General features: G+C 37.2%; 3 protein-coding genes across 3 annotated transcripts; all 3 read left to right on the forward strand.

Annotated features, from left to right (window-relative positions):
* The first annotated feature begins 643 nt into the window (after positions 1–643).
* Positions 644–4,014, forward strand: LOC146915856 (uncharacterized). The gene is made up of 3 exons (XM_085721462.1): positions 644–651; positions 850–947; positions 3,950–4,014. Exons 1-3 carry the CDS (start codon positions 644–646, stop codon positions 4,012–4,014), a joined length of 171 nt encoding a protein of 56 aa, XP_085577588.1.
* Positions 4,015–7,952: 3,938 nt separating this feature from the next.
* On the forward strand, positions 7,953–9,383 carry LOC146915857 (uncharacterized). The gene has a single exon (XM_085721463.1). It carries the CDS (start codon positions 7,953–7,955, stop codon positions 9,381–9,383), a length of 1,431 nt encoding a protein of 476 aa, XP_085577589.1.
* Positions 9,384–9,655: 272 nt separating this feature from the next.
* LOC146915858 (uncharacterized) lies at positions 9,656–17,959 on the forward strand. The gene is made up of 2 exons (XM_085718124.1): positions 9,656–13,370; positions 13,630–17,959. Exons 1-2 carry the CDS (start codon positions 9,757–9,759, stop codon positions 17,093–17,095), a joined length of 7,080 nt encoding a protein of 2,359 aa, XP_085574250.1. The 5' UTR covers positions 9,656–9,756; the 3' UTR covers positions 17,096–17,959.
* The last annotated feature ends 9,844 nt before the right edge of the window (positions 17,960–27,803 follow it).

Consider the following 27,803-nt stretch of genomic DNA (forward strand, 5'->3'; position numbering starts at 1 on the left):
GAATTTGAAAAAAATGTTATTGCTCTGCAATACATTATTTAGTAGTGCAAAATATTGTGAAATAACGGTTAAGGGAGTTAGTGGATCTTGACAAATAGGCGAAATATAGGTTCTGATTTGTATTTGCTAATTCTGCTGTTGAAATTATATTGTTTTTCAGATTTGTTATTAGTATTGTTTATAGTTGTATTAGAACATGCGTTTCTGATTGCATTGAACTGAGACCGAAATAACCAGTTATTGTTAACTACTGAATTCTAATTAATTGTTGAACTAATTTTTGAATGCTAATTAATATTCACTCTGTGATAAATAAGGTCTTCTGCCTTCATATTTTTATTTGGATTTTGTTATTTATAATCCTTATAATCTTGTTTGGAAGATGCCCTGACCTTTTCAGCTTTATAGTTTTAATTTTGTCTGATTAGCTTATCTTAGTAAGTAGTAGTTTTTTCATTGTTTTTTATCTTGCAAAGTAAACTGGTTGTCGTATAATTTTTTCTTTAAAGAGTATTTACACACATATATGTGATCATAGTGAGGGGTAAGGAGGTATGCTACACTTGAAATTATGTAGCCTTTTGTATCTATATATGATTGGGTACCCCTATATTGCATGAATGTATGATGGTGTCTAAAGAAAATGTGCTGGTATTAGTTAACATGTAGTCAAATTTATATGGTAAATGCCAGAGAGTACCCTATGTGCAACTCTTTAAGGACCTTACATAATAAGTTTCTATGAAGCCTATGTAAGATTTTTCTTGAAACTTTGTTTTTGATTATTTTTTCCTCACTTTTTACCATCGTTTATAGAAGATTTTCTAATTAACTTTGACATTTGTGTAGTGGACATTGGGTGTTATTTGTCATTTATCTCATATCGAAAATCATATATTATTTGGATTCATTACTCAATGACTATATGAATTACCCAAAAATGAAGAGTATGTTTGACACATAAGTGAATATATATATATATATATATATATATATATATATATATATTGATGTATATGAAAACTATATATGTATGGCCAGTTGTATGTAATCTACGTTTACATTTATATTTTGTAGAGTTCTAAATGTATTTCGCTCTGGAAAATTAGAACCCCAAAATCAACAAAGCCTCAAATATCCCGAGATCTCACCAAACTTTCTCTGCTACACTGTGAAACCCAAAAATTCATCAAACTTCATCATTTTTTCATCGACCTTCAACCTCACCAACATTTCAATTAGTTTACTCAATCAGGTTACTCTGATTCACAGATCCGAAGCCCTCAATCTTATTCTCGTCATCTTGATTGAAACGCATCAGTCCTTCGATCAGTTTTCTCTGATTCATGCATCTGAAGCCTATTATAGCTTACTGAAACGCATTCTCACTCAGGTTGCTCAGATCCACGCTATTCGATTTGGTTCCCATGAAAATTTTGCATCTAGATTGTTAGTTTTATTTATTTCGTTTGTGATTTTTGCTATAATTTTTGATAATTTCTGGTTGCTAAAAAGAGTGAGTTGCTGATTTCGTTTCTGCAGCTGATGTTCTCGCTGATTTCCTTCACTACGTTCAAGTTATGCTCGCTGGTTCAATTGAATTTTATTTCATTTGTGATCTTTGTTATAATTTTGAATAGATTGTTGATGTTACTATTTTGATTTCATTTTTGTTCCAATTTGATTTGTAATTTTTGCTATAATTGTGTATTATCTTTTACCAAATTCATGAAGAAAAGAGATAAATTTAACTTGTTGTTGATGTAAGCGTTAACCCCTTTTTCCCCATTTTAATTTGTTGTTAAAGAATTAGGGTTTTGGGATGCTTAATTGAAGCTTTAGTTGGATGCGAAATCGGTTCTGGAGTATGCGGTGTCGAGGGAGATGAAATGGTTGACATTCCTGATCAATTTAGGGCTTTGGAATGAGCAGTTTCTGATTTAGGTGAGTAGTTGCTGGTCAGGGGGAATGAAGCCCTTTCACTACTGAACATTGATAGTTCGTTCATGGATGTCTTTCAATTGCATTTATGGTACTTACACTTCTAATTATCTTTTGATGTCAACTGATGATGATACTGTAAAGTAGCAGGTTTCTAATTTCTGTTAGATTTTGAATGTTAGTAAGAAAAACAATTAAAATAAATGCTAGTTGATATGATGTGCGAAGTAGTAGGTTTCTATTTATCTTTTGAAGGTTTAAACCCTTGCAACTAACTTAACCACAAACATTCTAACATTTGTCTATCAATAAAATTAAAATAAATGCTAGTTGATGTGGTGTGTTAATTCAAATCATAATCTTTGATTCTAATCTTAATAATAAATATATGTATTTGATTTTAGCTTATATAATTCATAAAGGTTTTAACAAATGGTCAACGGCGTCAACCCCATCCCCACTACAGTTGCGCCACATTAGCAGTATTTGACAACAATTTTTTACAATATCAACCATGTTTATGTGACCTTGATCATGGAAGTAGAATTCTCACACTTTTTTCTCCTTCTGATTTCAGTATCGGTCATCTATTTGTTTTTGAAATCATTTGTGGGATCCATTGTGTCATTTTACTTGCTAAACATCATATTCCATTCGTCTCATGGCTCACACCTATGTTGTTTTCTTTTAGATTGAGCTGTTAGTTCAAGCTGAGATGACTTGTGAATCTGCAGCCTTGTCTACATCTTTAGCAAGTTATTTCAGACGGATTTTGGAAACAGCACCGCGCCTGCTTTAAGAGCTAATGAAGGTGACTGACTAAATTTTTTTCCTTCTGCTTTTTAATTGACTAGATTTGATGCTTAATGCTTTCATTATCATGTTGTTCGTTTGCACTTTATTTAGTAAACTGCTATGATAAAAAAGGGCAGTCAAATGCACTAAAGCTCCTGCATACGCACTAAAGCTTCCTCTTCTCTTTTCTTTCATTTGTTCATAATATTTGGTTCATGAATTCCTAAGCATAAAAAGCCTAATTTCAAATTTGTCCAACCTTGTAAGTGACTCGGATTATATATGAATAGACTCTTTTGAAGGTGATGACTGATGTCTGGGAGTGAAACATGCTTGCTTAAATTTGGTGACATGTTTTTTTATATTAAATTTGTTTGAAAATGCATATCATTAGTCATTAGTGGATTCTTTTTCTTATTTTTTTTTTGTCAATTTTATGATTTAGTTTTAGGTGGATGACTTGAAATCACCAATTAGAGTTGGTCTCTTTGGAATCGCAATGTTGAGGATGTGCTAGTTCCTCTCTTCAAGATTTGTTTGAGTTTTTCAATACAGTTAATTTTATGAGTTACTTGAGAAAAGGCTTAAGGAAATGGGACCATTTGCTCTTGGTTACTTTGATGTTTGGGTTGAATGTGACTTCACTAATTTAAAACTTTTGTTGATACAGTGAGCTTGGTATTGGAATTGTGCCATATCTCTTGGTCCCTTTTTTTGGTGGCAAGGAGTTGGATTTCTTTGAAGTAATTTAACTAGGTGTAAAGCAAGTTTTGTACCATGTTTGTCAATCAATGACAATGTTTATATTTTGTGAATGATTATGTATTAAGGAATGATTTTGTAGTTATGATTTATTTATGATTCAGTATGAAATTAGATGATATTTTGTGTTAAATAATTGGGCATGAAATTTTGTTTTGTTATAATCATGTATATTGTAAGATAAAAAAGTTATTTTTAAAAAAAAATAAATAGATTTTAAGTTGGGTGAACAGATTTAAAATATGTTATTTTAAACGGGGTTACCCGACTTAAAAAGATCTTTTATATCGGGTCAATAGAACGACTTAAAAACAAAATTGTTTTTAAATCGGCCACCTATAAGTCGGATGTAGAACCGATTTAAAAGTCATTTTAACCTCATTTAAAAAGTGTTTTCTGTACTAGTGAAATAACTTGATTGATACAAACTTATTTTATTTTTTGTAGTGTCCTCGCCAAGAAAATGGTATAGATTGCGGGTACTTTGTGATGAGGTTTATGAAAGAGATTCTCTAAATGAGATTTCCAAAGCTGGTATGTTATTTCTATATTAAAGTATAATATTTGTATATAATTATGTTTATTATTATTAAGTAACATGGTTATTTTTTCTTACAATATATGCAGTACATTGATGGTTTCAAGTGTGTGACATACTCAAAAGATAAACTAAGAGAAATCCAAGAAGAATGGTGTCAGTTCACGATCAGCCTAAAAGTTATATAATATTTTTATGATAAGGTGAGTTTCATGTTTTTATATATATTTGCTAGAAGTGGTAGTGTTTTTAAATTATAATCTTGCTTTAATTTGTACTATGATCAGTAGTACTTTGAATTTGTCACTAATATAATATAGTTGCTTCTTGCTTAATGGTGTTTTCTACTATATATGAAGGTGGTGGAGAGTGAACGAAATTTGGAAATGAATAATGATTTGCCTGCTTGTATGTTGAGACGATCAAGAAGATAGATGAAGACTACTGCATGCTACCATAGAAGATTTTGATCTTTATTGTCATACCCCAATTTTTGACCTAAGGTCACACTGACACGCGTCACGTAACCCTGATCAAATCTTCGATTTTCAGTTAGAAATTCGACAGAAAGGTATTTTAAAATACCTCATATTCAATTCCGAATTGAACCCTTTTCTCTCTATCATTTTTTATTATTCTTTATTTCCATCTTTTAAACTTTTTTTTTCTAATCAAATTCAACTTTAAAGTTTTAATCAAGTCATTATTTCTTTTAATTCTTTCGTTATTTTCTTTTTAGATAAATCCAAGTTTTTTCTTTTTATTTACTTATTAATTAGAAGATAATGATCGAATATGTATATATGTGTGTATCCCTTTTTATTTTTACATTTTTATTTTTATTAGGCGATAAGCCCCAAAAATCAAATCCATGTAGTTATCCTCTTGTATTTTTACCCTTTTGTTAATTGTTTTTATTATTATTATTCATTTTTTCTATTTGTTAAAAACCCAAAAATAAGTCCAAGTACAGAATCACACGTTCATCTCGTCCCAATCCCAAACGCGTTGCAATTCGAGTCTCCAGAACGGTTTCACCCTTTTCTCGTCCCAATCCACAAGACACAGGCTGTCCCGCTCCCTCCCATCCGAATCTAGTCCAAATCTGCGCTAATTTTCTTTTCCAGCAAAAGGGATAATCACAATTTTTTTTCCCTTCTCATCCGTTTGCAAGCACAAATTTCTGCTGATTCTCAACAAACCGTAGCCTCGGCCTAGCACTATAAATACAGACCATTACCTGCACAGAAAAGGAGGATTTTGCAGAGAGAGAACCAATAGAAACGCACAAGACGGCAAAGACGCACACACAAGAACCTGCAGAGACACACGCACAGACAAACAGACACGACACAACACAAACCGCCGTCAATCCAAACGCCAGTCTACCGCAACGCACACGTACCGGAAGGAGAAGAAGGGAATCGTTTTCGAATCGCACCGATTCAACAACACCAGTTCAATCGCCGCAAACAAGGTCGTCGATTCAATCCAGACTCAAACGGTCAGTCACGAAGGTCTCAAAACCGGATCCGAAGTAAGAAGGTAGTTTATTTATTTTATTGTTGTGTTGATCTAGACCTCTGGGTGTTATTTTGAGATTTTTAAGTTTAGAAGTAGGAAGAGAGGAAGAGACCGAGTGGATAGAAAGGGCAACAAAAATTTTTTTAAGAAAGAAGGTGTTAACAGCGGCGGCGCCGCCACCTACGACGGTCAGCCGCCGGGCTGTGACCACTCCGGCCACCACCCACTCTATCGGAGAAGAAAGAGCTTAAGAGAGAGGAGAGAGCGAAATTGAGAGAGAGGGAAGTAGAGAGAGAAAGACTTGTTCCAAATGAAAGAAATTCTGCCTACAACCTATTTAAAGGCTCTTCTGATCACATGCATGCTGGTCTACGCGCAAGATGTACACCCTCGCCCCTCCTGGTCTTCTGATCAAAATCTAGGGGCCTACATCGGTTCAAACCGACCCATAAACCAACCCGCCTGTAGCAAAACCGACCCGGTTCGGTTCCCCTTTAAGCCCAATTTCAGTTTCATTTCACTCACTGTATACCCCCCATAATACTACCCCCTTGCATCCATTTGTCTATATTTTTTATCAGGTTTATTCTTTCACATATTTTCTTTCATTTTGATTACATTTTATTTACTGTATCTCATACTATTTTATCTTGCTTTCACATTTTATTTTATTGCTAATTTTTTTATTTTTTTTTTTATTTTTAGATTGTATAAATTAGGCTTAAAATGTAATTCATTCATGCATTTTCTAGTTTAGTTTGGTCATATTGCATTTTAATTTATTACATCATTTATTTTACAGCAAGGATCCTAGAATGTAAATATAGGCTTAATGTAAATCATGCATATTTATTTTTCTGCCATTTACTTTCTGCAGACCTTAGAATGTATTAATAGGCTTTTTTTGTAATAGCTTAGGTGCATGTATGCGTGAGTGGGTGTATGTTTACTTTTATGCTTGGTAGTTTAGGTAAAGGACTCTTGTGGTGGTCCAACGCCACCATAGGGTTCCCACGCTTTTACTTCTTTATGCTCCGTTAGTTTAATTTTATTCTAGTTATTCAAAACAACAAAAAAAAATGCAAATAACAAAACACAAAAATATTTTTTTAAATAAACCTTGATCCTAAATCAAGTGACGTCTTTTTTATTTTATTTTCTTAATCAAATATCAATCAATTTAATGTTATTTTGAGTCCATTTTCTTTAATATTAAAAAATACAAACCAATTCCATTTTTGCCACTTTGGCTTCTTTTCATTTCAAAACCCTTTTCAAAACTAATAAAAAACACCCAACCAATCAAACGTCAGTTTTTTAACCCCGAACTACGAGGTTTTGATCCCTCACGGGTACGTAGGCAGAGGACACTCGTCCTTCCAAATCAATAAAATGTAGATAATTAGGTCTTCTTTTTTTTAATCGTTTCAAATTCTTTTTTTCAAAAAAATAAGCAAGTTATAGCACATTATTTAAATAAAAATCAAAAGGTTCTCGTAGAGTACTACGAATATTTAGGGTGCTAATACCTTCCCTAAATATAACCAACCCCCGGACCCCCCAATTTAAATAAATTTTTTTTCAAAGTCGTGAAATAATTAGTGAGTCAAAAGCTAATCAAATAGCCTCGATCTCCAAAAAATGACGCGACAGAAATGGCGACTTCACTGGGGAAACCTTAAGAGGGTTGAGCCTAACTTGGCTTTATTTAATTCTTTGTGCTATAACTTGCTTAAAAAAAAAAAGATGGAAATACTTGTATATATGTTCTCTCTTCTTCTTCCTTCTTTCTTAACGTGAGTGGTGAGATAAGTCCTACACCCGGACTTGAGGGAAACATAAGATAGGATGGTGGTATAATCAAAGTCCCATACCGAGAGTAAGTTTCGGGATATGGCACATGTGATAACCCCACTCAACGGAGGTCTCTTGGCAGTAATTTATGTCGACATGAGTAGTCGTGATTGGCATTGCTATTTTCAAGTGACTGTTAATGTTGAGGACCTTTAGTTACCTTTAACCCATCTTGGCCTTTTAGGACGTAGTGCGGTGGCTAATCAAGAGTAGTCTTGAGTTGGTTGACACGCGATACTACACTCAGACGAGACTTTCTTACGAACGTTGTTGGACCGGAAGTAGTTCCGCAACCCGATAATGTTCGGAAGTGGTTGACAACTCTGGGAACTTGGTAGAACCCTTGTTACAAGTGCAAATAAAACCATAGTCCTTACCAAATGGCGTTGTTACCCTTGACTCCATCATCATGGACCTTAAACCTCACCATGTTTTCACCGTTTGTGTAGCATAATCATGCATGCATGCATTCATTCATCGATTTTTTCTCATTAAACATCGAAGGACTTAAAACAAGCTTTTTGTAAATGTTGTAGATATGAATCCTATAATAAGGAGCACTAGGAAGTACACTTTCAAGAAACCCGATTTATTGAAGCTAAGGGAGCTAGGATCGAGAGTAACCAGTCCGGAGGACTTTCAAGCTCATCATGGAAGACTACTTAGCATCCTCCAAACAAAAGTTGAAGAAGGGGTCCTCAATACGTTGGTCCAATTCTACGACCCACTCTATCATTGCTTCCTATTCCCTGACTTCATATTGGTTCCCACTCTTGAAGAATATTCTGACTTGGTTGGCTTACCTGTGTCCAATGGAGTACCCTTCCATGGCCTTGAACCCAATCCTGAAGCCTCAACCATTGCTAAAGCTCTACACCTTGATGCCTCTGAATTGAAAGCTCAACTTACCATCAAAGGGAAACCCCAACTCCAATGCTTGCCTACACATTACCTTTTCCAAAAAACCTCCCTCTTCGCCGGACTACCCAACAATAAAGCCTTTCACTCCATCTTAGCCTTACTCATATACGGGCTCCTACTTTTCCCAAATATTGACAACTTTGTTGATATCAACGCCATCAAAATCTTCCTCACCAAAAACCCTGTCCCTACATTACTTGCAGACACTTACCATTCCATTCATGATCGTAATCTAGCTGGTCGTGGGGTTATCATTTGCTGTGCACCCTTACTTTACAAATGGTTTACCTCCCATCTACCTCGAACTCAGCCCTTCATCAAAAACCCTGAAAAGCTCTCGTGGTCCCAAAGAATCATGTCCCTTACCCCCGCGGACATAGTTTGGTACAACCCAGCCAGTGATACCAAAACCGTCATGATCCACTGTGGTGACTTCCCTAATGTACCTCTTATCGGAATATGGGGAGGAATTAGCTACAACCCTATCCTTGCCCAACAACAGCTCGGATACCCGGTCAAAGCCAAACCTTTATACCTCGACTTGTCCAGCGTATTCTACCATAACCATGATGATTCCACAAATGAGAGGGAAAAATTCATACAAGCTTGGCGTGCCATCCATAGAAAAGAGAGGAGCAAGATGGGAAAAAGATCAAGTTTCGTCCATAGCTCTTACACGGAATGGGTCATTGATAGAGCTACAACGTACAAGATGCCTTACACTTTATCCAGAGTCCCATCTTCAACTACTCCGGCTCCCCCACTGCCCGTACTCCCTGAAAATGTGGAAGAATTCCAGTACCAGTTGGCCGAGATGACACGTGAAAGGAACAATTGGAAGAGGAAGTATGAGATGGTTATGGCTCAGATGGAGACAAAGGATGGACTGATAGAGCAAAAGGATCGTGAAATTCTCAAGCTAGGCCAACTAATTGTTAAGCAGAATGATCTCCTCCAGCAGAAGGATGATATACTCAGGCGGGATTCTAAAAGGAAGAAGGAGTACATGGATATGTTCGCCGGCGCCCATCCAGATTTCGAAGAGTAGTCTGCTACAGGAGTTCAACAGTATCTTAGATGTTTCACCACTTTATGTTATTTTCTAGCTTTTGTGATGTACTTTGGAGTCTATCCCTTGGCTCAGTTTTGTTAAAAGGGAATTATTTTGTAGTACTTTAATTATTCAATAAATTTTCAATTATGATGTTTACAAATTTGCTTTTATAAGTCCTTCGATAAATAAAAATGTGTGTATTTTTTGCATAACATCATGCATCATTTTGCATTTCACAGTTTCAAATCCGGAGTCTCACACAAATTTTCTTTTCCAGAAAAAGGTCAGCTCGTTTCAGAAGGTGGCCCCACGTATCATCTACAAGCCCACCCGCACTATCTACACTCGAGCAAACGTTAAGAAGAAGATGGATTATCTCGAACAAGAAAATCGAGTGCTCCGCGAAGAAATGTCAACCATGCAGACTAAGATGGATGAGATGGCTGAAATGATGAAGACAATGGCAGAAGCACAGGCTCGAGCTCAAGCACAAGCTGAAGCACAAGCTCAAGCACTCGTTCAAGCACAAGCTCAAGCACAAGCTCAAGCTCAAGCGCTGGCTCAGGCTCAAGCACAAGCTCAAGCACAATCTCAGGCACAAGCACCACCGCCTCCTCCTCCAGTCAGAACTCAGGCCGAAACCTCCGCCTCTGCAGCTGCCTCTGCTACCCCTGGATGGACAATATGTGCGGACACTCCGGTACACTCTGCTCCGCAACGTTCTGCGCCTCGGTTCTCGCCTTTCACTGCCGGCGAAATACTCCGTCCCATTGTGTGTGAAGCTTCAAGTTCTATGCCAGAAGGCCGTTCTTGGGGTGTGCCAGTGTGCCTCAGTGAAGTATTCCGCCCTATCATGACCGAAGTTCCGATGCCTACTCGTCAAAATGCAACTCATGTTCCTCCACCTCTGGTAGGAGCTCCTCCAGCCGCTGTGACCTATTCAGCTCCGGTGATGCATACCATTCCACAAGAAGAAGAGCCCATCTACCATTCAGGGGATATGGAAGCCTATGATAGAATGAATGACTTGCAGCAAAAATATGATGAAATTCAGCGAGATGTGAAAGCCCTCCACAAGAAGAAAGTATTTGGGAAGACTGCTTATGATCTCTGTTTGGTGCCAAATGTTCAAATACCCCACAAGTTCAAAGTACCAGACTTCGAGAAGTATAAGGGAAAATCCTGTCCTGAGGAACATCTAACAATGTATGTGAGAAGAATGTCTGCCTATTCCAAGGATGATTCAGTCCTTATCTATTTCTTCCATGAAAGTTTGGCTAATCCTGCCTCAAAATGGTACATGAATCTAGATAAAACAAATATCCAAACTTTCCAAGATCTGTGTGATGCTTTTGTGGAGCAATACAGTTACAATGTGGATATGGCCCCAGATCGAAGTGACCTACAAGCTATGACTCAGGGAGACAAAGAAACATTCAAAGAGTATGCCCAGCGGTGGAGGGATGCCGCTGCCCAAGTCAGCCCGCGCATAGAAGAGAAGGAGATGACCAAGCTCTTCTTAAAAACTCTCAATCAGTTTTATTATGTGAATATGGTCGGAGGTACTCCCAAGGACTTTGCTGAGATGGTTGCTACGGGTGTACAGCTGGAAGAAGGAGTCCGAGAAGGACGTTTAGTAAAAGAAGGGACATCTGCAAGTGGAACCAAGAAGTCTGGGAATCACCTCCCGAAAAAGAAAGAACAAGAGGTCGGTATGGTGACCCATGGGAGACCTCAACAAAATTACTCAGCCTATCAACACGTTGCTGCCATCACACCTGCTGCCAATACCATCCAACCACCAAATGGCCAACCTCAATTCCCACTATATCCACAACAACCTCAACTCCCACAATATCCACAACAATCACAATACCCTCAACAATATCCTCCACAACAATATCATCATCCACAACAATATCCTCCACAACAATATCATCATCCACAACAATATCCTCCACAACAATACCCTCAACAATATCCCCAACAACGTCCATATCAACAACAACCCTATCAACCACAACATTCTCAACCACGAAAAATGCAAATTGACCCGATCCCCGTCACCTATGCAGAATTACTCCCAGGGTTACTCAAAAAGAATTTGGTCCAGACCAGAGCACCTTCTCCAGTGCCAGAAAAATTGCCAGCATGGTATAGACTTGACCAGACTTGTGATTTTCATCAGGGAGGCCGAGGTCATAATATCGAGAATTGCTATAACTTTAAGTATGCGGTTCAGAAGCTAATCAATGAAAAGAAGATAACCTTCACAGACTCAGCACCGAATGTTCAAACCAATCCGTTGCCAAACCATGGTACCACAACTGTCAACATGATCGAATATTGCCAGAAGACTCATCTCATCCTGAACGTCCAACACATCCGGACACCTTTGGTCCCTATACATACCAAGATGTGTCAAGCGTCTCTCTTTGAACATGATCATGCCGCCTGTGAAGTGTGTCTTCTAGATCCTCAAGGTTGTCAGAAAGTAAAAGATGATATTCAAGGACTATTAGACCAAGGGGAACTTGTTGTTGAAAGAAAGTGCGATGATGTATGTGTTATAACTTCAGAGGAGCCTTTGGAGATATTCTACGACAGTCGAAAGTCAGTTGCTGCTCCTCTAGTGATCTGTTTGCCTGGTCCGATGCCTTATGCTTCTGAGAAAGCCATTCCTTATAAGTACAATGCCACTATGATAGAGGACGGTCGTGAAGTTCCAATACCACCTTTGCCGTCTGTAGGGAATGTCGCTGAAGTCAGTAGAGTGCTAAGAAATGGGCGTATTGTTCCTGTGGTGCTCACAAAGAAAGCTAGTGCTCCGGTAATCGAGGATACCCAAGCTAAAGATCCCAGTGCAGTCAAAGATATCGGTCAGTCTAGTGGGACCAATGCAAATTCTGAGATTGATGAGGTTCTCAAGCTAATCAAGAAGAGTGAGTACAAGGTGGTTGATCAACTGATGCAGACTCCATCAAAGATATCCATAATGTCGCTACTGCTGAATTCTGATGCTCACAAGGAGGCTTTAATGAAGGTCCTGGAACAAGCTTTTGTGGACTACGATGTGACAGTTGGTCAATTCGGAGGAATAGTGGGGAACATCACTGCATGCAACAACCTGAGTTTCAGTGATGAAGAGCTTCCGAAAGAAGGAAGGAACCATAATCTGGCTTTGCACATATCTGTGAATTGTAAGACCGACACTTTGTCAAATGTGCTGATAGACACCGGTTCGTCTCTAAATGTGATGGCCAAAACAACTTATGACCAGCTCTCTTACAAGGGTACACCTTTGAGACGAAGTGAGGTAATGGTAAAAGCTTTTGATGGTTCGAGGAAGGATGTCCATGGGGAGGTGGATCTGCCTATTACAGTTGGGCCGCAGATTTTCCAGATTACATTTCAAGTGATAGACATTCGGGCATCATACAGTTGCTTGCTAGGTCGCCCTTGGATTCATAAAGCTGGGGCAGTAACCTCTACATTGCACCAGAAGCTGAAGTTTGTGCATAATGGGAAGCTGATAACTGTGAATGGGGAGGAAGCCCTGTTAGTAAGCCATTTGTCGTCTTTCTCTTTTATCAAGGCCGACAGTGTTGAGGGGACGTCATTCCAGGGACTTGCCGTGGAAAAAGAGAATACCAAGAAGAGTGAAGCATCTATTTCCTCTCTAAAAGATGCTCAGAGCATAGTGCAAGCTGGAGGATCTGCAAGCTGGGGGAAGTTGATAGAATTGCCAGAGAACAAGCGTCGAGAAGGTCTGGGTTTCCCTCCGTCAACTGATTTGCCTTGGAATGTCGTCGTGCCAGCAAGAGATACGTTCCACAGTGCGGGTTTTATTAATGCCCTGTCAGAAGCCAATGATATCATTGAAGACAATCCTGAGGGGATACCACGAAGCTTCGTGACTCATGGAGGGTCTAGCCGCAATTGGGTCGCTGTAGATGTTCCTTTTGTCGCTCACTTGTCAAAGTAATGCATTTGTTCGTTTTATGTTTTTTCAAAAAAATCCTTTCGCCCCGCCCCAAGCGAAAGTGAATTTATCTAGGGCCATTTCCTTCAAAAAATTATTGTCAATTAAATAAAAATGTCGTTTTGTTCCCGACTTTTGTTTTATTTTTTCTTTTGTGCTTTTTTCTGAAAAATGGTAATACAAAAAACCAAAAAAATATAATCACCTTCGAAAAATCTGCATTTACTTATTTTCTAAAATCATCAATCATATGTGCAGATTAAACATCAATGAACCCTTTGAACAACATACCCCTATGATCTCTCCCAACTTTGAATCCCCTGTGTATGAGGCGGAAGAGGAAGAGAATGAAGAGATTCCCGACGAAATCTCTCGGCTACTTGAACAAGAAAGAAAAGCCATTCAGCCTTATGGGGAAGCAATAGAGGTGATCAACTTGGGTACTGAAGAAGACAGGAAAGAGGTCAAGATTGGGGCATCACTTGAAGCAAGTGTCAAGAAGCGAGTGATAGAACTTCTCAGAGAATATGTTGATATATTTGCTTGGTCGTACAAAGATATGCCAAGCCTGGATACTGATATTGTGGTGCACCATCTGCCGTTGAAGCCTGAATGTCCACCAGTCAAGCAGAAGTTGAGAAGAGCCCGTCCTGATATGGCCCTCAAGATTAAAGAAGAAGTACAGAAACAGATTGATGCAGGTTTCCTTGTCACATCAGAATACCCGCAGTGGCTCGCCAACATTGTGCCTGTTCCGAAGAAGGATGGTAAAGTCAGAATGTGTGTTGATTACCGTGATTTGAACAAAGCTAGTCCCAAAGATGATTTTCCACTACCTCACATTGATGTATTAGTTGACAACACTGCAAAGTCCAAAGTTTTCTCCTTCATGGATGGTTTCTCCGGTTACAATCAGATCAAAATGGCACCAGAAGATAGAGAGAAGACATCTTTCATTACCCCTTGGGGTACTTTTTGTTACAGAGTAATGCCGTTTGGGTTAATAAATGCAGGTGCTACTTATCAGAGAGGTATGACTACTCTTTTCCATGACATGATGCACAAAGAGATTGAGGTTTATGTAGATGATATGATTGTCAAGTCAGGTACTGAAGATGAGCATGTCGAGTATTTGCTGAAGATGTTCCAACGACTGAGAAAGTATCAACTCCGTTTGAATCCTAACAAGTGCACCTTTGGCGTCAGATCCGGAAAGCTTTTGGGCTTCATTGTCAGCCAGAAAGGTATTGAAGTAGATCCCGACAAGGTCAGAGCTATCAGAGAGATGCCCGCTCCACAAACAGAAAAACAAGTAAGGGGGTTTCTCGGACGACTGAACTACATCTCCCGTTTTATTTCTCATATGACTGCAACATGTGGGCCGATATTCAAGCTACTCCGCAAAGAGCAAGGTATTGTGTGGACAGAAGAGTGCCAGAAAGCCTTTGACAGCATCAAAGAGTATTTGCTAGAACCTCCAATCCTTATCCCTCCAGTTGAAGGAAGACCTCTGATCATGTACCTGACTGTGTTAGAAGATTCTATGGGTTGTGTACTCGGGCAACAAGATGAAACTGGAAGAAAGGAGCACGCTATTTATTACTTAAGCAAGAAGTTTACTGATTGTGAGTCTCGATATTCCATGCTCGAAAAGACATGTTGTGCTCTAGCTTGGGCTGCCAAACGCCTTCGTCACTATATGATTAATCATACTACTTGGTTGATTTCTAAAATGGATCCGATCAAGTACATCTTCGAGAAAGCTGCAGTAACAGGAAGAATCGCCCGGTGGCAGATGTTGTTATCTGAATATGACATCGAGTACCGTACCCAGAAAGCAATCAAAGGGAGTATCATTGCAGATCATTTAGCTCACCAACCAGTTGAGGATTATCAGCCTATCAAGTTCGACTTTCCTGATGAAGAGATTATGTATCTGAAGATGAAAGATTGCGACGAGCCGTTATTCGGAGAAGGTCCAGATCCTGAATCAAGATGGGGTCTAATCTTCGACGGAGCTGTTAATGTTTATGGAAGCGGAATAGGGGCAATCATTATTACTCCTGAGGGTGCACATATCCCCTTCACTGCCAGACTGACATTTGACTGTACAAACAACATGGCAGAATACGAAGCATGTATTATGGGTCTCGAAGAAGCCATTGATTTGAGAATCAAGATCCTCGACATTTATGGTGACTCAGCCCTCGTAATCAATCAGATCACGGGAGAATGGGAGACTCGTCACCCCGGTTTGGTTCCCTACAAAGATTATGCAAGACGATTACTGACCTTCTTCAACAAAGTCGAGCTACACCACATCCCTCGTGATGAGAACCAGATGGCAGATGCTCTCGCTACCCTGTCTTCGATGTACCAAGTAAATCGTTGGAATGAAGTGCCTTTGATCCGTATCAGACGTCTTGAAAGACCTGCTCATGTATTCGCTGCTGAAGAAGTTGTTGATGACAAGCCATGGTTCCATGATATCAAGTGTTTCCTTCGGAGTCAAGAGTATCCACTCGGGGCATCCAATAAAGACAAGAAGACTCTAAGAAGACTGTCTGGCAATTTCTTCCTGAACGGAGACGTTTTGTATAAAAGAAACTTTGACATGGTATTGCTTAGATGTGTGGACAAGCACGAGGCTGATTTATTGATGCATGAAATACATGAAGGCTCCTTCGGAACTCATTCAAGCGGGCATACAATGACTAAGAAGCTATTTAGAGCGGGTTATTATTGGATGACGATGGAAGCTGATTGTTACAAACATGCCAGAAAATGTCATAAGTGTCAGATCTATGCCGATAAGATTCATGTGCCGCCAACTGCACTCAATGTTCTTTCGTCTCCCTGGCCTTTCTCTATGTGGGGCATTGACATGATTGGAAGGATTGAACCAAAAGCTTCAAACGGGCACCGCTTCATTCTAGTGGCTATTGGCTATTTCACCAAGTGGGTTGAAGCAACATCATATGCTAATGTGACCAAGCAAGTGGTGGTCAAGTTTATCAAGAATCATATTATCTGCCGCTACGGTGTCCCTAACCGGATCATTACAGACAATGGGACAAATCTAAACAACAAGATGATGAAAGAGTTATGTGATGATTTCAAGATTGAGCATCATAATTCTTCGCCTTACAGACCTCAGATGAATGGTGCTGTCGAAGCTGCAAATAAGAACATAAAGAAGATCGTCCAGAAGATGGTGGTGACGTATAAAGATTGGCATGAGATGCTTCCCTTTGCATTACACGGATATCGTACTTCCATACGCACGTCAACAGGGGCAACTCCTTTCTCTTTGGTATATGGTATGGAGGCTGTACTTCCCGTAGAAGTTGAGATTCCTTCAATGAGAGTTCTGATGGAAGCTGAGTTATCAGAGACTGAATGGGTCCAAAGTAGGTATGATCAATTGAATCTGATTGAGGAAAAGCGCATGACTGCCCTGTGTCATGGTCAACTATATCAAAAGAGGATGAAGCAGGCTTTTGACAAGAAAGTTCGTCCCCGTGAGTTCAAAGAAGGTGATCTTGTGCTCAAAAAGATTTTTACTTTCCAACCAGACTCCAGGGGCAAGTGGACGCCTAACTATGAAGGTCCATATGTTGTCAAAAGAGCCTTCTCCGGTGGTGCCATGACTCTTCAAACCATGGATGGTGAAGAACTTCCACGTACTGTAAACGCGGATGCAGTCAAGAAATACTTTGTCTAAAAATTATAAGAACAACTCGGTAAGTCGAAAACCTGAAAGGGCGGCTTAGGCAAGAATGAGCGTCTCGGTGGACTGAAAACCCGAAAGGGCGGTCCAGGCAAAAGTTAGAGACATTAAACAGAAAATCATCCTGATAGGCTGAAAACCCGAAAGGGCGGTCTATGCAAAAATTAAGGATAAAAAGAAAAGACAAAGTAACTGCATCCAGTCTGGCACAATCCACTTGGGACATACCTGCTATCAAAGAATCTCCAATCTGAAGCATCAAAAGCAGCGGAATTCAAAGTTGTTAGTAATTTAGGGTTATGAAGTTCAAAGTACCTCTCCATTTTAAATTACCATTTTTCCAAATTTTGTAAATATCTATGGAGTCGCGCCTTTAGCGGACCACCATTCAATCAATAAAATTTGAGCCTTCGCCCTTTACTTGGAATTCTCATTTATTTCATTTTTCCAAAATTTCTTTCTATTTCTTTGATGATAATATTCTGAAGCAAAATTCTTAAAACTTTTTCACATCTCTAAAAGGCATAAACGAATAAGTGCATTATAAAGCTCGAGAGTAAAAGAAGTGTGCATCGACACTCCCCTCAAGGGTGGTTAAATCCTACTAAAACGGGCATATGGCTAGACACTGTGGGAAGCCTTCAAAAAAAAAAAAAAAAAAAAAATCGAGCTCGCTAAGTCGAAAACCTGAAAAGGCGACTTAGGCAATAGAGAGCGTCCCGGTGGACTGAAAACCCGAAAGGGCGGTCCAGGCAAAAATTAGGGGCACAAAAAAGGAATATATTCCCGGTGGATTGAAAACCCGAAAGGGCGATCCAGGCAAAAGTTAGGGATTCAAAAAAATAAGAATAAAAGAAACGAACAAATCAAGAAAAGGCACGACGACTAAGGTGGGTCATTGGAAGAGCATTCTGTGTTGGTTTACAAATGGCGACTTCTCCCAGATTTTTGGTCAACAATGAGCTTTATCCCCAGGGGCATCAATTGCTACCTTGTGCCAGACTCCACCCCGTCAAAGGCTCGATTTTGTTCGCAATAATATCATCTCCAATGAAGTTTGCCGAGTGTATGTACTGTGATGTCAATCCGCTTCCCATCTTACCTGCCTTGTCTCGTTTCATCAAATTCATCTAGCACAATCCAGTCTACACACTCATTATATTCATTCATCCATTCACACATTCACGCATTATTACTTTCATTCATACACATCATACACAACATCATTCATGCATGATCATATTTATCACGACGTCACTAATCAATTTCAAATTTCAATTTCAAGTTCAAGAGTGTCATCCCCAGCGTTAGCTGTTCTAGTGATGTCGCTAATCAAGTTCAATTTCAATTTCAATCAATTTCAATTTCAAATTTCAAGTTCAAAAGTGTCATCCCCAGCGTTAGCTGTTCTAGTGATATCGCTAATCAATTTCAATTTCAATTTCAATTTCAATTCCAATCAATTTCAATTTCAAATTTCAAATCTCAATAGTGTCATCCCCAGCGTTGGCTGTTCTAGTGATGTCACTAATCAATTTCCATTTCAATTTCAATTCCAATCAATTTCAAGTTCAAATTTCAAATTTCAATAGTGTCATCCCCAGCGTTGGCTGTTCTAGTGATGTCACTAATCAATTTCCATTTCAATTTCAATTTCAATCAATTTCAATTTCAATTTCAATGGTGTCATCCCCAGAGTGAGCTGTCCCAGTGATGTCACTAATCAATTTCAATATCAATTTCAATTCTAGCAGTGTCCTCCACAGCGTTAGCTGTTCTAGAGATGTCGCTAAAAGTCTTGTCTTCATTAAAGCTATCGCCTCAAACCGATACAGTAGTAGACAATCTTTTCCCCAGTGAAACTACATCCCCCTAGTGGAGTCGGATCCCATTCTTCAACAAATTTGGGTATCCCGTCGTTGTTTCTCGTCTCAGTCAAATCAACTTTGTCGTCCTGCATTCATACATGCATTTCACAATCATTCATAGCATCTTAGGTCCAAAATTGGTGTACTTTGTATTTAAGTCTCTTCGGTCCGATCGAATTAAAGATTTCATCTTCAAATCTCCGAACGAAGAAACTTAAATAGGGGCATCTGTCATACCCCAATTTTTGACCTAAGGTCACACTGACACGCGTCACGTAACCCTGATCAAATCTTCGATTTTCAGTTAGAAATTCGACAGAAAGGTATTTTAAAATACCTCATATTCAATTCCGAATTGAACCCTTTTCTCTCTATCATTTTTTATTATTCTTTATTTCCATCTTTTAAACTTTTTTTTTCTAATCAAATTCAACTTTAAAGTTTTAATCAAGTCATTATTTCTTTTAATTCTTTCGTTATTTTCTTTTTAGATAAATCCAAGTTTTTTCTTTTTATTTACTTATTAATTAGAAGATAATGATCGAATATGTATATATGTGTGTATCCCTTTTTATTTTTACATTTTTATTTTTATTAGGCGATAAGCCCCAAAAATCAAATCCATGTAGTTATCCTCTTGTATTTTTACCCTTTTGTTAATTGTTTTTATTATTATTATTCATTTTTTCTATTTGTTAAAAACCCAAAAATAAGTCCAAGTACAGAATCACACGTTCATCTCGTCCCAATCCCAAACGCGTTGCAATTCGAGTCTCCAGAACGGTTTCACCCTTTTCTCGTCCCAATCCACAAGACACAGGCTGTCCCGCTCCCTCCCATCCGAATCTAGTCCAAATCTGCGCTAATTTTCTTTTCCAGCAAAAGGGATAATCACAATTTTTTTTCCCTTCTCATCCGTTTGCAAGCACAAATTTCTGCTGATTCTCAACAAACCGTAGCCTCGGCCTAGCACTATAAATACAGACCATTACCTGCACAGAAAAGGAGGATTTTGCAGAGAGAGAACCAGTAGAAACGCACAAGACGGCAAAGACGCACACACAAGAACCTGCAGAGACACACGCACAGACAAACAGACACGACACAACACAAACCGCCGTCAATCCAAACGCCAGTCTACCGCAACGCACACGTACCGAAAGGAGAAGAAGGGAATCGTTTTCGAATCGCACCGAATCAACAACACCAGTTCAATCGCCGCAAACAAGGTCGTCGATTCAATCCAGACTCAAACGGTCAGTCACGAAGGTCTCAAAACCGGATCCGAAGTAAGAAGGTAGTTTATTTATTTTATTGTTGTGTTGATCTAGACCTCTGGGTGTTATTTTGAGATTTTTAAGTTTAGAAGTAGGAAGAGAGGAAGAGACCGAGTGGATAGAAAGGGCAACAAAAAAATTTTTAAGAAAGAAGGTGTTAACAGCGGCGGCGCCGCCACCTACGACGGTCGGCCGCCGCGTTGTGACCACTCCGGCCACCACCCACTCTATCGGAGAAGAAAGAGCTTAAGAGAGAGGAGAGAGCGAAATTGAGAGAGAGGGAAGTAGAGAGAGAAAGACTTGTTCCAAATGAAAGAAATTCTGCCTACAACCTATTTAAAGGCTCTTCTGATCACATGCATGCTGGTCTACGCGCAAGATGTACACCCTCGCCCCTCCTGGTCTTCTGATCAAAATCTAGGGGCCTACATCGGTTCAAACCGACCCATAAACCAACCCGCCTGTAGCAAAACCGACCCGGTTCGGTTCCCCTTTAAGCCCAATTTCAGTTTCATTTCACTCACTGTATACCCCCCATAATACTACCCCCTTGCATCCATTTGTCTATATTTTTTATCAAGTTTATTCTTTCGCATATTTTCTTTCATTTTGATTACATTTTATTTACTGTATCTCATACTATTTTATCTTGCTTTCACATTTTATTTTATTGCTAATTTTTTTATTTTTTTTGTTATTTTTAGATTGTATAAATTAGGCTTAAAATGTAATTCATTCATGCATTTTCTAGTTTAGTTTGGTCATATTGCATTTTAATTTATTACATCATTTATTTTACAGCAAGGATCCTAGAATGTAAATATAGGCTTAATGTAAATCATGCATATTTATTTTTCTGCCATTTACTTTCTGCAGACCTTAGAATGTATTAATAGGCTTTTTTTGTAATAGCTTAGGTGCATGTATGCGTGAGTGGGTGTATGTTTACTTTTATGCTTGGTAGTTTAGGTAAAGGACTCTTGTGGTGGTCCAACGCCACCATAGGGTTCCCACGCTTTTACTTCTTTATGCTCCGTTAGTTTAATTTTATTCTAGTTATTCAAAACAACAAAAAAAAATGCAAATAACAAAACACAAAAATATTTTTTTAAATAAACCTTGATCCTAAATCAAGTGACGTCTTTTTTATTTTATTTTCTTAATCAAATATCAATCAATTTAATGTTATTTTGAGTCCATTTTCTTTAATATTAAAAAATACAAACCAATTCCATTTTTGCCACTTTGGCTTCTTTTCATTTCAAAACCCTTTTCAAAACTAATAAAAAACACCCAACCAATCAAACGTCAGTTTTTTAACCCTGAACTACGAGGTTTTGATCCCTCACGGGTACGTAGGCAGAGGACACTCGTCCTTCCAAATCAATAAAATGTAGATAATTAGGTCATCTTTTTTTTAATCGTTTCAAATTCTTTTTTTCAAAAAAATAAGCAAGTTATAGCACATTATTTAAATAAAAATCAAAAGGTTCTCGTAGAGTACTACGAATATTTAGGGTGCTAATACCTTCCCTAAATATAACCAACCCCCGGACCCCCCAATTTAAATAAATTTTTTTTCAAAGTCGTGAAATAATTAGTGAGTCAAAAGCTAATCAAATAGCCTCGATCTCCAAAAAATGACGCGACATTTATGTTAACCAATTAGTTGTAACTTAGAGATATCCATGTTACCATATTAGTGACTATACATTTCTGACTTATATGCTATATATACATATGTATATATATATATATTTTACTTTAAATTAATAAAAAAAAGCTATATGTAAAAAAAAAAAAATCTGACAAAAAAAAAATTAATGCTTTTCTTAGCGCTTTTTACCTGTATAAAGCGCTATATAAACCTAGTGTTACATAGCGTTTTAAAACAAAAACGCTGTTTTTTACTAGTGTATGCATTATTCTAATTAAACCCCTTTTAGATGACGTTTATTATTGAAAGCGCTATTTAAGGAGAATCTTTGCTAGCGCTTAAACCCTGCTTTAGATAGCGCTTTATACAGAAACAAAGCGCTATATTACCTTTACCAGTGCCATTTACAGTAGTGCTTACAAAGCGCTAGCTAAAGTAAAAAAAAAAAAAAAGCGCTATATATGCCCATTTATGTAGTAATGTTTTAACAATATTTTATTCTTATCAACGAAAAATATTTGAGCCATAATTTTTTATGTATCGATAATAAGTCCTTGTCCTATGTTTTTTTTTTATATTTATAATGAAAAATTTATGTTATGTGTTTATTATTGACAAATAATTGTCCCATTTTTTTATATATTTATCAATGAAAAAAAACTCCACATAAATAATTTGTGCTAAGTACCTGTCTCGTACTTTTTTTATGCACCAATTACAAATATTTGTCTCTTTTTTCTTAAATGTGTTTTTTTTTGTCAAGTAGTCTAGTGGCTAGAATTCACCTTTTTCAAGGTGATTAAGTGGGGTGTCCGGGGTTCGAACCCCGGCCCTTGCATATAATAATGCATGTCCCTTCCGACTGAGCTATGCTCACGGAGACTTTTCTTAAATGTATTATTGATACATATTTGTCTAGTGTTTTCTTGATATTTATCAATGACTTATATTTGTCCCGTGATTGTTTTTGTAAAAAAAATATTTGCCCCGTGATTTTTTTTTTTTTTTGTATGTGTGATTAATAGTTGTCCCATTTTTTTTTAATATTTATCAATGGCAATATTTTTCTCATGTTTTATATGTATCAATGACAAATACGTGTCCCTTATTTTTATGTATCATTGATAAATATGTGTTCCGTGATCTTTCTTAATTTATTAGTGACAAATATTTGTCATGTTTTTTTTTTTTGTATAAATTAATGACAAATACTTGTATTGTGTTTTTTATACTCTTCACTGATAAATATTTGTTACAAATTTTATTTAAGTATCCTTGGTTTCTGCATACTTTTTATATTTACTGACGACAAATGTTTGTTTATAATTTATTATTACGCGGATTAACTTATCTTATAGTTAATTGTGGATTCAACGTATCCTAACTTATGTTTATTTTGAATAAGTGGAGTAAGAAATTGATGTTCAACATTTTCGATTATTTATTTTTGAAAGAAATCATTATAATTATTTTTGTTAAGGGAGACTGAAGTTAACATAAATTGAAGAAATAGAAATATTGTAATGCAACATTTACTTATTTTTTAATTTTAATATGAAATACCCCCTAAAAAAATATATAAAATGCAATTAAGGTTGTATTATTTTTCCTTTTTCACTCAGATCTTTTGAATAACATGACATTTTTTCCTTAGAAAAAAAATAACATGTCATTTTTGTTTTATAAAACGACCATTTCATTATTTCTACTTTTTTTAATATTTTGTTTGTACGACCATTTCAATTTTAGTTTTTAATTTTCACAAAAAAAAAGTTTATATGCAAGAAGCAATGTAATCAATTAAGATTATGATTCTTCGATCAATGCAAAATATATCCTATAAATAAATAGATATTATATAATTTGAAAAAAAATATAGATATTTTTGAAAAATTCTAATTCTAAGTTTTTATTTTGAAATTATGTCATTTTATATAATTTGACTAACAATCAAAACTATTGAGTTAAATTTTTCCTTTTATCATATATGGTGTCATTAATTTTTTTTTGTCATAAATGGTGATTTGATTATGATTGTTAGTCAACTTTGCATTACCATTTGCCACATGTAACTTTTCCTTTGTATTTGATCTTGCTATGCCATGTGGATTGTTTTATTTTGTTTATTCTCAAATGTATATATTGAGGAAGGATAGAGGATATAGATATAGATATAGTATAGATATAGATATTAATGGTACCTGGTCAGAAGGTGAATGTCGGTGCTTTAAATGCGGTGGTTGGAATGATGGTAGAATGCGTCAAGAATGCTTCTTGGAACTGCAGGGGATGTGCACCTGCAGGCACTCCGACGCTCAAGTCAGTAGAGATCGGAGAGTGAGGGTTAAGAGGGAGAGATAGATTCTACCTCGGGGACTGCTGAGAGTCCCCTATATATAGAGGTGGAGGGCTGCAGAGCCGTTGTAATGGCACAACTGGGTCTGGCGATTACGACATCGTGGGAAGTGTAACCGCTAGATAAATAATTGCGGGAACGTGCAAAGAGACGTTGTGGCTCGTTTTGTTTTATCTTGGTTTTTGGGTGCCAAACATTGATTACGTTTGAACCTTTTTGACCTTTGATATCTCATTTTTTCTTGGGAAGGGAAAAAATAATTAAAACCCTTGAGAATCGAGGTCCGGGAGTTGTTTTCGCTACGGGAAGGTGTTAGGCACCCATAACGACTATAGTATCCTATAGGAACCGTCTTTACTTTCTACGCGCGCGCTTTATTTTTAAATGCTATTTGAAAAAATGATATTTACACCTAAGAGTTTACTAAGTGAAGAATTGGAGGGAGAAGAAGATGTTTGAATTTTGTTTTATTGGACTTGGAGAAGTTTTGACTTCTTGCCTACATACCCTTTTAAGGGATCAAACTCCATGTAGTTCTCTTCCAAAAATGTTTTTGTTTTTGTTGATTGATTTTAAGTTTGAAAATGGAATTTTGAAGAATAAGAGAGGGAGGCCTCAAGGGCATAAGATTTGGAAAAATGTGCGGTGGAATTAGTTATTTTGCAAAGAAAAGGTCTGAGTATGATTAAAATTCATTAAGATTTTTGTTTAAGAAAATAAAGGGCAAATCAATGGGATTTTGATCCCAAAGTTTATTTAGAAAATGATTTGAGTGATGTTGTTCATATTTTTTGGAAAAGATAATTTTTCTAAGTATCGCGATTCCTAAGCATACATCTAAACATACATTCCCTAAGCATACATCTAAAGTAACCATGTGATATGTGTGCATGTGTCGGTGCTTGTGTCGGAGTACATCATTAGAGTCCATTGTCCTTTACATATGCCCTAGTTACATGCTATGGTCTTGCAAGAATTTAAATTGCATAAAAGAAATTACAAAATTCCTAGGTCATACATTCTAAGTCTTGGTATGAGAATTGAAGTGCAAGAAGTGAAACTTAAAGTGGAAGGATGAAATGTGCTTATGAAACATGAGATGAAAATGTTAGTAGCATAAGATATAGAGCAAGTAAAAGCTACTATAACAAAAGTAAAGAATTGACATAAAGACAAGCAAAAAATGATGTGAAATGAACCTAAAAATTCATCACCAATGCAAGGTTTGAATATAACCTATAATCCCCATATTTCAAAGAGTTCCCAAAGAGTTTCAATTCAATTTTCACAAAGAGGATTAAAGGAATGCACTCTACCAAACATCTAGACCAAAGTTAGGCAAATTCCACATTATTTATTTACAAACATAACTTGGAAAGCAAGCGACCAAAAATCACATGCACATGTCCATTAAAAAACACATTCAAACTGTAGTAAATTCCCCACAAAATCACATACTATGAATCACAAATATAGGTCAAGAATTGGAATCAAAATTAAGCCAAATTTCACAAGTTTTTGACATAAAATCTCAAGAATTTAAACAAGAAAATGTGTCAATATTTTTTATAAAGTTTTTCAGTGCAAAATCAACACAAAGACATCACAAAAATATCAAGAAGTTTCTATAAATTTTAGAGAATTTTCTAAAACATTTTAGGCATGGCAGGGGTTCAATTAGCAGGACAACATGTATACATAGCAAGAAAAACGAAGGAAAATGAAAAAAAAGTCCAGGCCCAAAGGAGAAAGGTCCTGAAAACACATGGAGTTTCAGGGACCGTTGGATTGATCCAAACGGATCAACCCTAGATCCAACGATGGGGAATGCGCAGGAATGGACATGTGTTAGACCGGTCCGATTCAGTGGTTTATAAAAGCTAAGGGGGACCGGTTCACACCATTTCACACCTTCACTTCTCTCTCTTCTCTCGTTCTAGTGAGAGAAGCTCTCACTTCTCTCTTAGAACTTCATCTTCCTCCTTGTGTTTTCTGGAAAAGACGAAGAACACCGATGAAGATTCCGGCGACGGTTAGGTTTCCGATGACGGAACCACCGCGTCGGAATCCCAATCTTAACCGTTTTTGAAAGCTTTTTGTACTGGTGTGTTCGTCTTTTCTTCCTGAGTTTGAAAACCTAACTCGTTTTTCCTAAACCTTACTAGATTAGTGCAGATCTACACTTGAAGTTACGATTTCAACTTTGTTTCAATCTTTCCAAAGTTTCTTGGAACGAAACCCTAACCTAACTTATTTGTTACGCTGATTACAGATATGGACTCTGATTTGCAAAATAAACGGTGAAATGTTGTAGATCTACATTTTGGAAGTTTCGGTTTCAACGTTGTTTCAATCTTTTTGAAGTTTTATGAGAGAACAAGTCCAAAAGCTTGTTAACCTACTTCAATCCACCGTTTATTTGTGCTTACGAACTTTCGTTGAGCTTTTTACGATGAAAAACGAGGAAGTTTTTGTGATTACCTGGATTGAAATGGAGATTCGAACAAAGATCCTCCAGAAAGCTTCTGATCCTTCTGGTAAGTGTTGAACCGAAAATAAATCGGTGAAACTCTTCTTCTTCTTCACCGGTTCAAAACTTTGCTTCAATTCCTTCTTCTTTTCTCTCAAAACCTTTCTTCGTGATCGTGGCGAATTCGTCACTGTAAGTGATGAATTCACACTTGAATTGCGAAGAAAACGATTAGATGATGAAGATTTGATAATAAATCTCTGAGAATCGCTTCAATTTTGTTGAAATTGCGTTGAATTTGTAGTTCTGGAATTCTAGGGTTTTGATTTGGGGATGAAGGTTCTTGGTGTTCTTGAGAAACGGTTACAGTTTTGATCCTTTGGGAGAAGAAAGAGAAAATGATGAATGTGTTTGTTGAGTTGGCGTATTGTGATTGATGATGGTCCTGTTGCAATGATTAGGTGGCCTTATATAGGCTGCCATGTGTTCTAATGCTCCAATAGGACGTTGACACCTGGATTGGACCTTAACAAACTCGGCCTTGGCTTAGAATTGACTTGAGGACTTTTCTGCAATTTTTTAGACTTGAGGGACTAATCTGCAATTTTGTTAAAAGGACTACAAAACAAATCTTAGAACAATAAAGGACTGGACTGCAAATTTTTAAGACTAAGGACTAAAATGTGAATTGAAAAAGACTTTAAAAGAAAAATAACATGGAAAGAAGGACTAAAGTGCAATTTCTGAAAGTAAAAGGACCAAAACGAAAACAATAATAAAAAATGAAATAAAATTGGTAAAATGGACAAAACGTAAAGTGAAACAATAAGAAAAACACAAAAAGGACTAAAATGAACCAACTACAAAATGAGGTACTTTAAAGTAACCTCTCTGTCAAAATTTCATGTGAAATGACCAAAATGCCCCTAGGGACTAAAACGACTCAAAATGACTCAGATGCAATTTTAAAATGGTTTTAACATGGAATTGAAACAAAGGCTCATACAACAAATTAAAAAGATTCAGAGACAATTTTTCAGAGATTAAACAGAGTTTTAACATTGGAAATGACTA

Source organism: Medicago sativa, chromosome 6 (assembly GCF_051527215.1).
Source record: "Medicago sativa cultivar Bolivia chromosome 6, Bolivia_mono, whole genome shotgun sequence".
Classification (NCBI taxonomy): Eukaryota; Viridiplantae; Streptophyta; class Magnoliopsida; order Fabales; family Fabaceae; genus Medicago; species Medicago sativa.